Genomic DNA, 17,562 nt, shown 5'->3' with positions numbered 1-17,562 from the left:
GTATTCATTCTCCATAGTGGTGGTATATCTGTGTTTTCTATGCTATCTCCATGGTGTTATTAATAGTGCATTAGGTCAAATTACCCTCCTTTCCCTCCTCTATCTCTCCCTCCCCCACAAATGGAGTTAAGACACAACGCTTTCAAAATCAAAGCCTGGAGTCAAATTAGTTGAGATATTAAATTACAGTAGCTTTGTGGAGTTCTCTAGAGTGGCTAGGAATTTTACCAGTAATCTTACTGTAAACCCTTGTTCAGAGGAGAACGGAGTAAATATGGTCGGCATGCGCGCGCATGCGCACACACAAACACACGCACCACGCACTCCACACACACAGCACTGTGATGAAAACTAAAATCACAGTATGTGAGTCACTTCTCTTAACACTGCCATGTGCCTTCGTTAAGGCTAAGAAGCTCCGTGCAGAAGATTTTTCCCACTTCTGAACTCCAACCATTTGGCACCCTCTCCCATTAGCATTTACTCTATAATTTTATCAAAGCTGCATGTACATCTGCCTTCCCTATAAGGGCAGGGACTGCAGCTCTTCACTGTATCACCAGGCCTGGCACAGTGCCATGCACACAGCTGGCAAAGCAAGATGTATTGCATAAGCCATTATCATCATCCAAATAACAGCTACCATTTCCAGAGCACTTACTATGTGCTAAGTAGTTTACCTACATTATCCTGGAGGCTTTCCCAAACCAGACCATCCAATGCAAAGCAGCACCCAGTCACCCTCCAGCACATAACTTCATTTCTCGAAGTAGGTTTTACTGCTATCTAATATATTTATTAAATAAATATATAATCTAATATATTCTCGCTTAGTTATGTCTCCCCCACTAGAATGAAAACTCCAAGAGAACAGTTATTTTGTCTACCTCGTGCTTGGCACATAGAGAGCAAATAAATGAATGTAAACTTCCCACTTCCTTGGGTGGCAGAGTTGACTTGCATACAGCAGATCACAAAACGTATGTTTTAAAATGCATATGTAAATTGCAAGATAATTGTGTTAAATATTTTATGGTTCATAATGAACTCTGGGAAAGGGGAGTGAAAAAAGTTTAGTCACATTTCCCGAAGCACTGACTGACATAGGTGCTGGAATTTTTGCTGCAATACGAAAGCCACTTCCTCTGACATAAGGTCCCTTACACGTCTGGGTCTTGCCACATCCTCTGATACAGAGGTCGTGATGGCCAGGCTAGCTGGGGCGGTCAGGATTCCAGAAGCTCATACTTAAAGAGGAGTAAGGGGAGGGGTCAGGCTCCCAAGAGTGAGCGTATAGGAGGATAGCGGATTCGTCATTCCCCCAGCCCATTCTCCGCCTTGGGGCTCCCCTTCTACTGAGATCAGCTTCCTTGCACCACCAAAGCCCAGAGGCACTGCAGGATCAATCCTCACCCCCAAGCCTTCAGGGGTCACTGAGTCCCTTGTCACTTGAGTGGAGACGGGCGCCGGCGCCCACAGGTTCCCGGCAGGTTCAGAGGCTGGAAACCAGGTCCCAGAACTGACCCGCCCTTGCTCCGCCCATCGCTCCGGCCGGCCCCGCCCCTCCCTCCCACCGGCGCGGGCCGCGGCTCGGTCCACCCGGGCGGCGGCCCGGTTCCGCCCCGCCCCTCGCTCCGCCACGGCCCCGCCCCACCTAGATCCCGCCTCTGGCCCCGCCCACGCCGCCCGCACCCCGCCCCTCGCGGCCCCATTTACTCTGCGGCCGGCACCCACACCGCCGGAGCCGGCAAGCTGGTGGCCGTCATTGCTGCGCCTCCTCGTCTCCCCGCGTCACTGCTGCCGCCATGCCTGGAGGTCTCCTTCTCGGGGACGAGGCTCCCAACTTCGAGGCCAATACTACCATCGGCCGTATCCGTTTCCACGACTATCTGGGAGACTCGTAAGTGGCCAGCTCGTAGCGTTGCGGCATCCTCGGGTTACGCCCGGCCTCAAAGGTGCCTTCCCTATTTCTTCTCCCTTCCGTCCTCCCTGCTCAGCCCGCTGCTCGCCGCCCGCCTCCTCCCGCACCGGTTCCTGCACGTGCTTCTGGCTGAGGGGCCCCCGCCCCGCGTCGACCGAGCGCTGCTGGGGGCCGGCCCCTCGAACCCCTCCCGCCGGCGGCCCGCGCGTGGCCGAGGCGGCTCCGCGGCGGGGAAGGGGGAGGGGGACGAAATTGGGTTCCCTCAGGTCCGGGAACCGGACGCCGATGCGGGGGTTTGTTGCCTGTATCACTCGGTTTGGGAAGCGGTGTAAGTAGCGTGGTCGAGCTGAGGCGGCCGGGGCAAGGGCCGGGCGCATGAGGGATCACTTCCCGGGACTTGTGCCCGGGTCGCACTCGCTCCCTCGGTTCTGGAATTTGCTCCCTGGGGGAAGGTGAGTGTCCAAGGCCAGAGTCTGAGGACACTGCTGTGGGCGGAAGGTTTGGGACGGCCCAGCGCACGGAGGACCTGCTTGCTGCGGTGGTATTTGCAGGCTTCTCGACCCAGAATGTAAAATTTTTCAACCACCAGCTGCCAAATAAGTGGCTGAAAGACTTTTTGTCCAGAGCCTCCTCCGGTGGCTGGGATACGATTTGATAACCGCTTTGGGAGGAACCAAGAACACTCTGTATGTAGGTGTGTCCTTCATTCCAGAACTTGCAACACTTGGAGGGAAGGGCTTTTCTGAGTTTGCTCAGTTGCAGTGGCCTGTTCCTGCCGCGGTAGGCCACTGCAGGCGCCTGGACCTCCCCGCTTTTGAGACCCTTTTGTTTCCCAGTCGTGTGCCCTTCACTGCTTCCTACCCCGCACCCCCCCCCCCCACTTGCTTCCAGCACGTGGCCTTGCCGGTGATAGCCAGATCTGGCCTGGCAGTCCGACCATTCTCACTAGGAGTAAATTGGTGTTGCCCAGGTTTTACATTTTACAGCCCCTGAATCAGCAAGCTTTTAAGTTGCTTGGTTTTAATCCGAAACATACCAGATACATGTCATTATATTATGGTTCTGGAGTTCTAGTTAGGCCCCACCACACTGGTTTTCCCTTTTTTTTAATTATTATTATTATTATTAGGTATGGTTGACACACAATGTTATATTAGTTTCAGGTGTACAACAGAGTGATTAGACAATTCTATACATTACTCCGTGCCCATCACAGTAAGTAGGCACCGTCTGCCACCATGCATTATAATATTATTGACTGTTCCCCATACTGTGCTTTTCATCCTCATGACTTATTTTGTAACTGCAGTTGGTACCTCTTAATCCCCTTCATCTATTTCACCCATCCCCCCACCTCCTGTGGCAGCTACCAGTTCTCTGCATTTATGAGTTTCTTCCTGGCTTTTTGTTCGTTCTTCCTGCACTGTGGTGTTCTAAGGCTTAACAGTTCCTCTATGAGTTGCATCCTTTTTATTTACAGTGTCCAGATACATGTGTGTATAGACCGGGACAGGGAAGTTCATGAAATTCATCAGTGACTGGACAGGGCTATGCAGAGAACCTGGGAGGGATTCTTAACATCTTAGGCCTGCACAACCCCTTAAAATCTCTTAAGTCTATTTTCCAGCCACCAATGGAAGGGAAATGCTAAACTTTGTGAAAGGACTAGGCTAGAAAAAAGATGAGAAATGGAACATCTGGATCCTAAAAGGCAGGGAGAGACCTCGGAAATACAGACTGTGCCCAATTTCATACTCTAGGTATTAGTGTTTCTCTAAAAGTCCATGGGATTTTTAGAGTATGTTCCTCTCCATTCCTGTCTACAGCCCTCATCCCCATAGAATAAAACCCTATCAGAACTCTTAGATTGTATAAAGATATTGACATAAAACATATTTATTATAGCAATCATTATAAATGCTGTCACTATTTAAGCTAACCTACTTTTTTGGGTTTCTTGCTGTTGTTTACTTGCCCTGAATCTATCTGAATTTCATTAAAAGTGGTGTCTTCTCAGGGAGCCACCAGTAGGAAAAAGAGAAAAATAATCTGCATCTATAAACAAGTAACATAACAAGTCTGTCTCAGGTCAGGCATGGATTGTGTTCCCTCCCCTACCCTGAAAAGTTTGATCTCTTTATATAATTACAATACACGGATCTTGCCTAATATGGTTTTTTCCAACTCCATTCTGTGTGTGATCTCAGTTTGGAGGTCAGCTTTTGATCCAGGTGTTTTTTGGAGAGAGAAAAAAATAATAATTTCAAGCATTACAGGTATCTGCCCTACCCCTGACAGTTAGAAACAACTAAGGGGTTTGGGTGCTCCATTTGGTGAGTTTAACGAGCTTTAGCTTTGTTTCATTATGTATGAGTTAGAAGCAGCTTCTTTACAGTGCACCTTCACCAAACAAAACTGGTTTTCCTGTTGTTTTCTGGGGGTTAGTGAGTGGGGACCCTTCTCTTAAAGGAGGAATCCTTTTGTCTTTTGAAAATGAGGAAGGAAGGAAATGGGATAGTGTAATTGAACGACTCTTAAGAGCACACACATTTAGGGTTAGGGGAATGCAGGCCATAGTAAGACATTCGCAGACCCATCCCATTCCTAGCCATGTCGCACACTGGAGTTTGGCCTCTGACAGGGACAGGATGAGAAGCGGCTTAAACTGAGTTCCTTAAGCATGATTCAGCAAAACCTTTCTGATGCCCAGTGGAAAGAGCATGTCTGACACTTCTAATTCGTCAACCCTTTAACAACTCAGGAAGAAAGGCCCTATTTATTTTTTTTCTCAGCTCTTGGAAACTTTCTCTTAAGTCTCATCTGACCCTTAAACAGATCCTTTTCCATGGAATCAAAGCCCTAGATTTTACCCATACCTAGATTATTTATTTCACAAAATGTATGTTCCTCTTTATAACAAGGTAAACATGCCACAAACTTCCAGAATTTTCAAAATATTACCTCTCTCTTCCCAGTCTTGCCGTAGGGCCCTCCAGCCTTGCTGTAGGAAGGCTTTTCCTTTCCTGAAGACTGGAGAGTTTAGTGGCAGATGTAGGTGGGAGGGAGATACCCTTGTTTCTCTGCTTTGTTCTTCGTGCCTCAGGAAACTTGGCAAACTGAGAGGTCAAGCTTGGCATCTAGGCGGGGCAGAGTTATTAGTTTAGGATCCTGGTTTAACGTAAGTCCACAGGGTGTGGACAACCCAGTGTTAAATTTTCCTTTTCAGTCAGAAGAGTAGGTTCTGTTGCCGAGGAGAAGGAAATGGTTATTCCCAAAGTCCTTGTGACTTTTAGCTGGAAATGTGCTTAAAAATCTGTACAAAGTTTCATCCTAGGTAATGATGATTTAGATATTTGTGTTTGTCAAAATCTATGTTGTAGGTGGCCAGGTTTCTTGCCTCTGTGGTGAAAAGCACAAGGGAAAAGAAACAGCAAAGGAAGGGGCATCTGGGTGGCTCAGTCGGTTAAGCATCTGACTTCAACTCAGGTCATGATCTCACAGTTCCATGAGTTTGAGCCCCGCATTGGGCTCTGTGCTGACAGATTAGAGCCTGGAGCCTGTTTCAGATTCCGTGTTACCATCTCTCTCTGCTCCTCCCCTATTCACGATCTGTCTCTCTCTCAAAAGTAAATATTTAAAAAAAAATTTTTTTTTAAGAAACTACAAAGGAAGAAACAAGTAAAGCCCTTAGAGTGCAGTAGCTTCGTCAGGGTGCAGAGATTGCGTGTCCTGCTTGGCAGGCTCAGTGGCTTTACAAAAGTTTTTATATCCATTCACCACAAAGAAGCTAAGTGTCAACTTTAATTTTACATATAAAAAGAGGATAGAAGCTTATTTATTTGAGATTATGTAACCTGTTTATTATTGCAGTCAGGCATTTGTTTGGATTGGGGCATATTGGGACATCCATTATTGTAGCCTAGAAAAAAGTAGAAGTGGTTAAGAAGGGGGAAAAAAGTTATTTCAATAAACTTGTTGGTTTGAGTCCACAGATTTCATGAGCTGAAAATAGAGTCAGAGTGGCCCTATAGTTATTTAAGGAGGCAACACCCTTAAATTATAGTCTTTTAAGACATTTATCATGTGGAATTTCATGTTTGGTTGAATCAGGCTTTCAACATAGGCTTTTCTTGAAGTAAGAAGATTGAAAAGCATTCCTCGACAAAAATTTAAAAGTAATTGTCCTCATAAGCATTTTTAAATTTTTATTTATTTTTTTAACATTTATTCATTTTTGAGAGACCAAGACAGAGCGTGAGTGGGAGACGGACAGAGAGGGAGACCCAGAATCTGAAGCAGGCTTGGACTCGTGACCAGTGAGATCATAACCTGAGCCTAAGTCAGACACTTAACCAGCTGAGCCACCCAGGCGCCCCATATTTCAAAAAGGAATTCATTTTTGACCTAGGATTTGTGATTTCTCATTCTACATGATGGTGATAATCCCTCCCATAAACTCTGGCTTTCTTTTCCTTCATCTCAGATGGGGCATTCTCTTCTCCCACCCTCGAGATTTCACCCCTGTGTGTACCACAGAGCTCGGCAGAGCCGCAAAGCTGGCACCAGAATTTGCCAAGAAGAACGTGAAGATGATTGCCCTCTCAGTGGACAGTGTTGAAGACCATCTTGCCTGGAGTAAGGTATAGTACCAATTGGCATGTGCTTTGAGGTTATAGATCAAGGTATAAATTATGTGGAGTAGCTTGGGTTTTTTTTGAGGTAAAGGTACAAGTAACGTCAAATTCAGACTTCATTTATTATTTGAAATCTGACCTAAACTGTACAATGATCTCTACCTTGCTAAATGCAATGCTCGGTTCTTAGCCCTCATCTTTCCTGGACCACTCCTGGCCTTTAACCCACTGATCATTGTATGCCCTGGAACATTTTCCTCACCACATCTCAAGCGGTTCCTGCTTATGGTCAGAGTGAGCTTCCTCATCCCCCAGCTCCTATTTATGCTAAAGTTGCCCTGAATTCATTTATTGGACACCTTTTCTTTTATATATTCCCTTCCCCTTGGTGAGCTCATCCACTCACATCCAAATGCCATGATCCCCAAATTTCCATCTCTGGGCCAGATGCTGCTGGTTCCCAGACTGATACAGCCACCACCAGCTCCCATCTCCTCTGGGATGCCCTGTCATCTCACACCTAGTATGTCTAACACTGGCTTCCTTTTCTCAATCCGAGATCTTACTTATCTTAGCTCATGGACTCTGTGTTTTCATAGTAGCCAAAAATACAGGCATGATACTGAATTCCTCTGTTTTTTCCATATCCATGACTGGTTCCTCGGTAAACTTGTATGCTCCATCTTTAAAATGATGCAGAATCCTATCTGGAAGACTTTCCCCAGATATCTTTGTGGCTTGCCCTTCCCTCTTTCAGGTCTTAGGCCTTCTTCTGTGGCCTCCTTAACTAAAATCATTACTCCCCTCCATGTTCCTTATCCCTCTCTGATTTTCTCTTTAGTGCTTGTCACCATCTAAAATCTAACGCTCTGCACATTGCTAGTTTCATTTGTTCATTTGTCCACAGCCATTAGGCTCAACAGGGCAGATTCCTGTTTTGTGCACTGCCAAACAGTGCTTGGCACTCAGTATCCCAGGCAGTCAGTCCCTATGTGTTGAATGCATGAACTGAAGGAATTGTCTACTTTCAACAAAGGACTTACTTGGATAATAAATGTGTTGGTCTAAACTTGAGGACATTTTGATGACTTTGCTACGATATGCCACCAAAAAGTGATGATAGTTAAGCTCTAAAGGGACGCTTACAATGTACTAGGCACTATGTCAAGCTCTTGGTATGCAGCTGAATGAAAGATGTGGTACTGACTCGTGACCTGGCCACCTGGGGCTGCAGCCCTTCACCATTTCCTGCTAGTTAATTCCAAGTGTCTGAAATTAGAAGCATCATATACAGGAGAAAAGAGAAGGGTATTTCTCTTTCTTACAGTGGAATTTTTTTTATCCCTTACCTTTGGCTGCAAATGGTAACTGCATTTCTGCCATGTTCTCACCGACAGAGAGCAGCCCTTTATGGGAGGTGTGTAGTTTGTGCTCTTGTGTTTGCCATTGAGAATACTTTTCCTCCGACAGAGTTGGAGGGACTTGCTCAAGACTGTCTGACTAGGAAACGATGGCAGTGCAATTGGAACCTCACACTGATGCTGTCATTGATGCTCCATGAGAGAGAGTAGAGTTAGTCTGATTTAGGATAGAATAAAGCGAAAGCATGTGGTTCTTTGATGTTCATGGATATAACGTAATGCCCATCAGGTGAGGGATAGTGTTGACCATTAGTGCTGCACAGCAGTCATTGAAGCTAGAAGTCAGTGAAGGAAGAGTTGACCGCCTTTTGTATAACACCTTTTAAAGTAGGAGCATGCCCGGGCTCATTTTAGCTTGTGAGCCTCTGCCTTCGAATTTTCAGAATTGTGAGAGCATTGAAAAGGAAACAAGTCCAACCTATCAGAAGCAGTGACCGAACTTTGACACTCAGCTGGTTACATAGGAAATTTCAGGGTGCCTCTAGCACAAAGCCCTTTTGGTTATTATTTAGTTGTGATGACTCCCTAGGAAACCAGTGACAACTGAAAGGAAGTTAATAAAATTAAGGAATATGTCAAAATGTTACCCATTTCAGAGTTCACCGATAGCACTCCTGTCCTGTTGGATCTCTGCTGAGAAATTGACAGAGGCTCTGCATCAGCCATGACCTCAACCTCTGTGTTACTTTTAAGGCTCCACATAAGAAACAGACCTTATTCCAACTTTAAATCCTCTCTCCTGCTACTTCCTAAAGCTCTACCCAGCTAAGTTACTCACTGTCTTCTCAATTATTTATGCTCAGACCTGCCTGCATGTTTCATTAATATTGCTCCTCTTCCCTGTGAAAAATCTTATCCATCCTTCAAGGCCCCAGGTAGAATCTCTCCTGAAGTCTTTTCTAACTCAGGAGACCTATCTATCAATGGGGACAGAAGTATATGTCAGCATTTACAGTCTGCCATTTAAATATTAGAGTCTTGCATTTGCTGCTACATCACATGGGAATCATCTTAGCCAAAGTAGAAGTTTCTTTGAAGGCAGGAGCCACACCTCACTCATCCACATGCACTTGCAATCGTGCTTACCCCACATGAAGTGCTATCATCAAAGCTCGATCAAATAACGGAGCTAGATTTTCTTTTTCAAAGGCTTCTAGGGATAGGAAAAGTAGGAATGAATGAGTAAATGAGTGAAGTTTACTAGGGGAAGAGAGTAGATTAAGGAGGAAAGTAATTGTCTTTCACTTTAGACCTAAAATGCTTGGTTTTCTATGTGGATTTCACTCTAGTGTAAATTTACCTTTGACTTGTCCTTAAAGTATATATTCAACTCTCCATTCTTGGATTTGCCTCAAGTTTTAGGATTTTTTTTTCCATTTCTTAATATCTGCCTTACAGTAGCTTAATGTCTGGGTCGGGTTTCTTAGCAGGCAGGGACCAGATATGTAGAATTATCTTTGCACATGGCATTGCTTTTGGTTTGATGGACTTAATGAACACATTATTTCTGATGGTATTTGCTTGTTGGGTACCCAGAGGTACCTTAGATTGGGATCTAAGTCTACAATATTAGTCTTTTAAAGCATTTCTTGCTGCTTTCTGAGGGTAGTAAACTCATGCCAAATTTTAAGAGACGTAGGCATGAAAAGGGTCTGTGGTTATAACCTAAGTACCATACTGTACTGTTATTTCGTCAGTGAATGATTGGGATGAGGAGTGTTCATTCATTCATTTTTCTTAGTAGAATTGCTTAGAGAAAATTATGATTGTGATCCTCTTCCCTGTCTTGCAAGATGTTAACTGATTGAATTCAGAGAATGTACCTGGTTTAGATTTTTTTTTTCCCTTTCACCTCCATTTCAGGATATCAATGCTTACAACGGTCAGGAGCCCACAGAGAAATTACCTTTCCCCATCATTGACGATAAGAATCGGGACCTTGCCATCCTGTTAGGTATGCTGGACCCAGCAGAGAAGGACGAAAAGGGCATGCCTGTGACAGCTCGTGTGGTGAGTTGTAGAAATCCATTACGTAGTCCCCATGACTGGCCAGGCTCCGTGTACAGTTGAATGCTTACACTAACTCAAGGACATAGCGGAGTATCTCCAGTTAAGAAATAATTAGTGGCAATCTCACTGATCATCCATACTGCTAAAGCAAAGTAAAATTTTCAGCTAAATTTGGTAACTTTTGGAAATGTACATTGTCATAAGTACAATTAGTTATCATAAGATATCATCTACAATTGAGGAATCTTTTTTCCAGCTCTCCTAACAGCCCTCTCTTTAGAGTAGTGGACCATACCCTGCTTCATAAGGCAGCCCTGGTTTGGAATTCCTATCTGTCCTTACCTATTAGAGAACAAACTTAATCCCTCATCTGCAAAAGTATACAACTATTTGAAGACCAGTATCAACTCCCATTAGTATATATACTTTTTAATTTCTTAAATGTTTATTCATTTTTGAGAGAGAGAGATGAAATGCAAGCAGGGGAGGGGCAGAGAGAGGGGGAGACACAGAATCTGAGGCAGGCTCCAGGCTCTGAGCTGTCAGCACAGAGCCCGACATGGGGCTTGAACTCAGGAGCTGCAAGATCATGACCTGAGCCGAAGTCAGATGCTTAACCAACTGAGCCACCCAGGCGTCCCCTACCCCCATTAGTATATTTTTAAGATAATCATCCCTAGTTAACATAGTACCTTCCTGAAGCCTTTTTTGGATTTAATTTGTATATCAGGTTTTCTTACTGAGACACCCAGAACCAAATAGAATTCCTTCTAAGTGTAGAAAAATCACCTGAAGAAGAAAATAATCTACACTGAAGCCACCCAGATTAACAGTTTGTACCTTCTAGATGTTTGCTGAAGGTGGGAGCGAGCGAGGGGAGGAGGGGTTGTTTTTTTCTATACCCTTGAACATTTCTAATAATTAAAGAGCTTTCAAAGAGGCTTTACTATCAAAAACACTTAAAAGAATTCTTCCTATTTATGCATCTGTGTGGTTTGCAGGTATTTATTTTTGGTCCTGATAAGAAACTGAAGCTGTCTATCCTCTACCCAGCAACCACTGGCAGGAACTTTGATGAGATTCTCAGGGTAATTACCTCTCTCCAGCTGACAGCGGAAAAGAGGGTTGCCACCCCCGTTGATTGGAAGGTAAAGATATGACAGGGGCAGATGCGAGCTCACTGGCAAGGCCTAAGGGGCAGATCTCTAAATGGCTGTCTTCAGGGGCTCTTTTTCTGGCTTGTGCACACACTGGCAGGACTTTTTCTTATGGTGGATTTCAGATTTACTGTGAGGCCACTGTCAAGGTCTTTTTTGTATTTTTATATAAAATACAAACTCCCCATATTGGTTTCTGACTTTCAGATCACTTGATCAAATTAATCGGTCAGAATGATTCCTTTTTTTTTTTAATTTATTTATTTATTTTGAGAAAGAGCACGAGGCAGGGAGAGGAGAGGCAGAGAGACAGAAAATCCCTCAGCGTGGAGCCTGATGTGGGGCTCAGACTCACAAACCGTGAGATCATGACTTGGGCTGAAACCAAGAGTTGGACACTTAACCAACTGAGCCACCCAGGTGCCCTAGAAAAGTTTCTTAGTAAAATATTTAAAAAAAAAAAAAAAAGACTTTAACCTTTCCCAAAACTAGCAAAATGATGGCAAAATATTTATAGCAAAAATTAGATTGGCCACTGAAGTCATGGTATGTCATGGTAAAACTATTTGGTATATTGTTGTCTGGAGCATTTCACTTCTCTTAAGCTTCATTTAGTCTTTCAAACCCCATATAGAATTCTCAGACAGGGATAATATCACAAGGGTATCTTATCATTGCTACCTTTTTAAAATATGGTCAGCCTGAATCCCAGGTGATTTGTTTTTCCTGACAGGCAAATCATTTTAATTCTGTATCTGTCCGTTGAACATGTGTTTATTGAGCTGAGGCAGTGGGCACTGGGCTACAGCAGCGGTGAACAGTATAAATATTAATGTAAATAGAAGTCCCTGCCCTCAGAGAGCTTACATTCCAATGGGTGGGTACAAACAGTAAGCAAGTTTACTGTTGTTAGGTGGCAATAAGTATGACTGAGAATAATCAAAGCAGAGGTGGAGAGAATGGGAGCACAGGGGTCGGGGGGTGGGTTTTATAACTGGCTGTCAGGGTCCGAATGGACCTTTGGGAAAGATGTGAAGAAAGCAAGGGACCAAGTCCTGCATATTTATGAGGGAAGGAAAGCCAGCGTGTCTGGAAGAGCAGGAGCCGGAGGTGGGGCAGGAGTCAGGGATGAGAGAGCAGGCAGGATTCATTCACACAGGGCAGTGGTAAGGACTTAGACTTGAAAGTTTAAAGTGTGGTGCTGAGCTGTCACTGGGTTTAAAACAAAACCATTTCTTATTAAGATGGGGGAATTGTTGTCTCAGAAAAGTGTCGAAGATCAATCCGTGAAAACAAAATTCCTCAGAGGGGAGATAGTAACCAGTACTGGGTTATTCTCTGGGTTATTATGAGCACCTGTGGCTACTTTCCTGAAGCAAATTCTTGCCTTCAGGCTTCACTGTAAGAGTGAATTTCACCATTCTCAATGTCTTTCAATAGGATGGAGATAGCGTGATGGTGCTTCCAACCATCCCCGAAGATGAAGCCAAAAAAATTTTCCCTAAAGGAGTCTTCACCAAAGAGCTCCCGTCTGGCAAGAAGTACCTCCGTTACACACCCCAGCCATAAGGAGGTGGTTAACACAGTGAGCCACAGGACGCCGGCTGCCAATCATGTTCTCCGGCACCTGCTCCATCCCAACATCCTGGTGTGATCACAGCCAAGGTCTTTAGGTTGCTATACTACTGGCTTATTAAACGAAAATGGCACTAAAAATTTTTTGGGATCCTTTCCTCTGTGCCTTCACCAGCATTCTGTTCTGTTCCTGTACCGTAGCACTCTCTGCTGACCGTCTCTGAAATATAGTCTGTATGTGAGATTCAAGTCTTGGGTGTCTACAGGATTTGGGATTGACAAGGTAGTCTCAGTTGATGGTGGAGAAAGTCTGCTCTGCTCCATCATAGAATGACTGTCAGGTTTTTAGCTGTTCCAGTCAAATCCAGAACTTGACTTTCAAATTCCTCTATAGACAATGAGTGTATAACCCCAAAACCTGTGGAGTGCCCATGTTCTCCACTCTTCAGGGTTTTGATCACAGCGGGGGCAACACACTTTTCAGTTCTGTACTTTTTCAGTAGATAAAACTGAAGTGGGATGAGTGGGGGAGGAATCTTTAAGTATTTTGCTATAATGAAAATGTTTCAAAAAATTTCTCTCAAAAAAGAGAGGCTCTACTCGCCTGCCTGCCAGGGAGATGTACCAGGAGGTGTGAGCAATACGACAGAGCCGTGTGCCTTTCACGCAGAGTATTTCCATATGTCCGTCTGGTCTACACTGATAGGCGCGAGCAAGAGCATGCCTTGGAAAAAAAGGAGGAAATGATTGAAAATATTTTATTAAAGAACTATTCTTGCGTTGAGGGGGTGGGGCTGTTTTCTGATTTTTGCTTTTTGAGGATCAGCAAATAAATACTTTGTTAAAACTGGAGCAGAGAATTCTGTTGTCACGTTTTGAAGTACCAGTTTAGACTCCTGACAGGTCAGAGCTTTGCTTGCCAGGATTGGCATCGGGACTTTTCTCCAAAGGCACATACGTGAAATTTCATATGATGGAAATGGAGGAGCAGCTGACGAATAAGTAGATTTCACCACATCTCTCAGTCCACTTTGCTCCTTCCTGTTACTTCCCTGGGTCCTCAAGTTTGTGACCCTTGCTGTAAAGAGCTCTCCTCACATTACATTAATTGGATTTACGAGGCTTAAGAATATGAATCTTGAGGATGTACATCTGCATTTCTGGAAGAATACTAACTTCTCTGAACTCATGGTCTCTCAGACTTTTGTTAGACTATGTTAGACTGGGTTTCGAAAGAAGTGTCCCACACTGGTATAGTCCCTTGCATGTAGCCCTCTATGTTTTTATTGAGTAGAATAATGTAAAAAATGATGCCTGTTGCCATGTGGTAGAAAAGTCATTAAGTCTTTAGTTTCCTTGAATTCTCCACATGCAAAATTTGAGTGCCACTAGGAAGGTTGGGAAGGTAGTGAAAATTCCAAGTTACCCAATATCCTGAGGAGTCCTGGTCTGAAAGACCCAAGAGAAGTGTGTCTTGCTCTTACCTCTTCGAGTCACAGTATACTTTGCCCTTAAAATAACCAATACCTGATCCTATTATAGGATATCTCCTAACTAATCCTTGGGCCCCCCATTTCCTGTCACCTTTCCAACTGTTAGACTCCTTGCTGCTCTCTTTTCTTCCCTTGGCTATTTGATGCCTCTTGTCCTTGTCTTTTGGAGTCTGGCTTCAACTTTCTTTCATCATGACAGTCCAAAGTCTAAATCAATTAATCAGTTATTCAAAGCCTGAGTGTTGATCTTTATTGACAGATGGAACATGTGCCATTGGGTCTGCAAATTCAAAATGAAATCCATCAACTCTTCTCCCAATAAATCTGTTGCGCTTCTTATCACTCAGACACCCAAACCCTGGTGTTTTGTTTGGCCATCTCTACTCTGTCCACATATATGATGTCAATATAAAGACGCTGCAAAAAGGTTCAAAGAAAAGGTGGCCAGTATACCCAAATGGAGTTCTGGCTCTGTCACCGTGAAGCCATTAGACTTTGTGAAAGTATTCTTTTCCAGATATAATATATGACATAATAAATATGCATTTCCAGGGCCCAGGTGATCTAAGTACATCTTTAATGCACTAGAAGGCATGGAGAATAGAGTTCCCCTATCAAGAGTTGCTGCTCTCAGTTTTCATGGGAGAACAGAATAAGTTGCATTATGTATTCAAGATTTATTAGTTGGAAGTGAATTTACATATGACCATTGTGAGAGAAGCAGAAGTCCGTGGGACTGCCTCAGTCACCTAAGATTCTCAGAGGTAAACCTGTGGTTCCTGTGTGATCTTGCTGCAAGTCTGATCTCACCTCTAACCTCCACCCTGTGTAGGAATCTGCATTGAGATACTCGGCAAAGGGGAAGGGAGACAAAATGGCTGTGTCCAAATAAATGGCCAAGCCAAAATGCCAACTGGGTGCAACAAACCATGTAGTAGTTTACTCCCATTTGGTTGCACACCTTTGGGACAATGCAAATTGAGGAAATCCTTTAATTTTAGCTTAAAGGGTGTGTTAATTGGACAAAAGGTCATTAACACTTTTCTTGGCAGTAACTGGTTCAGAAATGGGTATGTGATTCCAATCTTGGGAATGAGCTACAAGTAGGATCGTTGGAGTTTCTAGAAGAATTCTTTCTCCTGACAGCAGTTGGAAACTTTTTTTCCTTTTTGTCTCATACAAAACATGAAGCACTGACTCTTGCTAGCAGCCATCTGACAACCTGGGCACGGGGACCCATAGAATGAGGCTGTGAAGGTCAATAGCAAAGTGGAGAGAAAAAAGTCTGACCATCATCTTCACGGAGTCCACCAACCATGAGCCCATCCTACCTTTTGACTGACAGTCCATAAAATAATACATACATGTCTTTAGGACTTAAGGCTTTTTGAGTTGTGTTTAGGCCAAACACATCCCAACTGATGCGTATGGGACAAAGTATTGTCCCTTTAGTTCCATCAAACATGCTAATGAGCCTCCAAAGCAAGTCTGTAGAGCAGATTAGGGTATCTCAAGTTTAGAAATGCACTAAATCATACAGGAGTGTGACAGTGCAGAGCCCAGGGGCCTACCCCCATGGACTGACAATGCAGGAGGCCAGGTTTGCCTTAAGGTGAGAGGTTTGGGCACTGGACAGTGCCGGCCTGGGATGAAGTCCATTCCTTACTCAGGCAAAACCTCATAAAGAAAACTCCTTGCCCTGCTGGAAAGCAAATAGGATGCCTGGAGGTACCGATGTCATATTGCCACCCTGGGGATAAGTCACAGGTCAAGGATGAAGAGGAAGCAGCCTCGTCCGTGAGAACTTCCTCAACCACCTGCACCCATCCCTTTCTGCCTATTTCTAGATGTTTTGTTTACCATAAGAAAAATGAAGTCCTTAACAGACCAAGCCACAGGGATGAAAGGTATAGTATAGGGAATATTGTCCATGGTATTAGAATAGTGTGTGGTGACTGACGGTAGCTACGCTTGTGGTGAGCACAGCATAACATATAAACTTGTCTATGTCGTACACCTGAAACTGATGTAACCATAGTGGGTCAACTATAATAAAAAAAAGAAAAATGAAGCCTCTTGGTTCAGATACAGTGGCCAAGTTTCTGTATGTGCAGCCACACCCAGTATTTGGTGACACTTAAGTGATCCGCAGTCCACGCTGAAATACCGTCCTGTTAATGTCCAGAAGGTTCTAATGAATAGTTAGGCCTGACTTTTTGTCTTACGCTTTCTTCTATCATACTTCTCTTAGGGTTTTCCCTAGAGTAGAGAATTGAATGTCCTTTCAAAATCTTGTTGAAATGAAAAGGGATAATGGATTCTAAGTAATAAACAATCAGACCATAAAATTAAACTTTATTTGACTTTTAAAAAGAAAATGAAAAGTGATATCAAACAGTATTATGCAATGTAAGACTATTAACTTCTCCTAAACTTTGCTTTCAGCAACTAAGATTAAAGAACATAGTTCCATTTTTCAACATACACTAAATTGGAAAGGGAGGGAATAACTTGTCTCTGGAAAATGTTAGGGCAAATTATTTAAGTCGTGTGCTTCAGTCAGTACAATGCTTCTGATAACATGTACTCTCATAAATTGCTCTAGCTATTTGGTTTCATTTGGTAAGCCATGAATTATATTTTTATCATGAAGAATTTTGAACATCTCAGGTATAACGCAACTACATAAAATTAGAGCTTTTCCAACAGTTCAGTTGCGTGTGAAATAAATACAGCAGTTAGCCACTTCAGCTACTTCTACGTAACCTCCTTGCCAGGTAGTCCTTCAGCACTTGAGCCAGGATATTAGCACAGTCTTTTACCTGACTCCACATAGCACATTAGCACCATTAATATTCTTTTCTAAAATTGGGTCCAATTTCCAACTATAAAAGAAAGTCAAAAGTAAAATATTAGACTGTGAGCATTTCAGGAAAAACATGAACTATTATATGCAATAAGAAAACTTACTGAAAAGTTCCTATTTTAGTATCTAATATTCCCTCTAAAAGACCTTACATATTAAGGGTTTGAGAAATCAGTTATGAGTAAATTCATGTGCATCTCTATACAATCAAACATCATCTTGGAAAGAGATACTAACATTAATTCACTAAGAGTAGTCGAACAGAGGTGCCCTTCAGGAAAAGAGAAATGTCAGGAGAGTTGAATTCTGGGTAGCTTTGTAACTGATTCCCAGGTAACAGGAAACTTTTTTCCTAAATTACAATAAGAAACTTTTTTAAATAATGGGGCCTGGAAATGAACAGTGAAAATAAGGAGTCAATGAAGCCAATTACTTGACTCCCAATTAGGCTTCCCATTTGTGAAATAAGGTCCATTTGAGAAAGA

General features: G+C 43.4%; 2 protein-coding genes across 2 annotated transcripts in view; one reads left to right on the top strand and one right to left on the bottom strand.

The window, feature by feature from the left end:
- The first annotated feature begins 1,702 nt into the window (after nt 1–1,702).
- On the top strand, nt 1,703–13,570 carry PRDX6 (peroxiredoxin 6). Its single transcript, XM_039242371.1, has 5 exons — nt 1,703–1,900; nt 6,405–6,561; nt 9,840–9,986; nt 10,988–11,134; nt 12,584–13,570. The coding sequence occupies exons 1-5, from the start codon at nt 1,806–1,808 to the stop codon at nt 12,710–12,712; spliced, it is 675 nt and encodes a 224-aa protein (XP_039098302.1). The 5' UTR covers nt 1,703–1,805; the 3' UTR covers nt 12,713–13,570.
- A 3,010-nt stretch (nt 13,571–16,580) lies between these two features.
- The window catches only part of SLC9C2 (solute carrier family 9 member C2 (putative)), an 83,902-nt gene continuing 82,920 nt past the window's right edge, over nt 16,581–17,562 (bottom strand). Inside the window, exon 27 of the mRNA XM_039242365.1 lies at nt 16,581–17,096. Coding sequence (XP_039098296.1) covers nt 17,061–17,096 — 36 coding nt within the window. The 3' untranslated portion in view covers nt 16,581–17,060. The remainder of the gene's footprint in view (nt 17,097–17,562) is intronic.

The sequence above is a fragment of the Hyaena hyaena genome, unplaced genomic scaffold (assembly GCF_003009895.1).
Source record: "Hyaena hyaena isolate Hyena2069 unplaced genomic scaffold, ASM300989v1 scaffold_209, whole genome shotgun sequence".
In the NCBI taxonomy this organism is placed as follows: Eukaryota; Metazoa; Chordata; class Mammalia; order Carnivora; family Hyaenidae; genus Hyaena; species Hyaena hyaena.
The sequence above is the reverse complement of the archived record's forward strand: the minus strand, read 5'-3'. Positions and strand labels throughout refer to the sequence as shown.

What these genes read in the sequence shown, in the direction of transcription:
- PRDX6 (XM_039242371.1), top strand. Translation starts at nt 1,806, where the DNA reads ATGCCTGGAGGTCTCCTTCTCGGGGACGAGGCTCCCAACTTCGAGGCC. An exon ending in ACCATCTTGCCTGGAGTAAG is followed by an intron (nt 6,562 to 9,839) that starts GTATAGTACCAA and finishes CCTCCATTTCAG; the next exon opens with GATATCAATGCTTACAACGG. An exon ending in CCACCCCCGTTGATTGGAAG is followed by an intron (nt 11,135 to 12,583) that starts GTAAAGATATGA and finishes GTCTTTCAATAG; the next exon opens with GATGGAGATAGCGTGATGGT.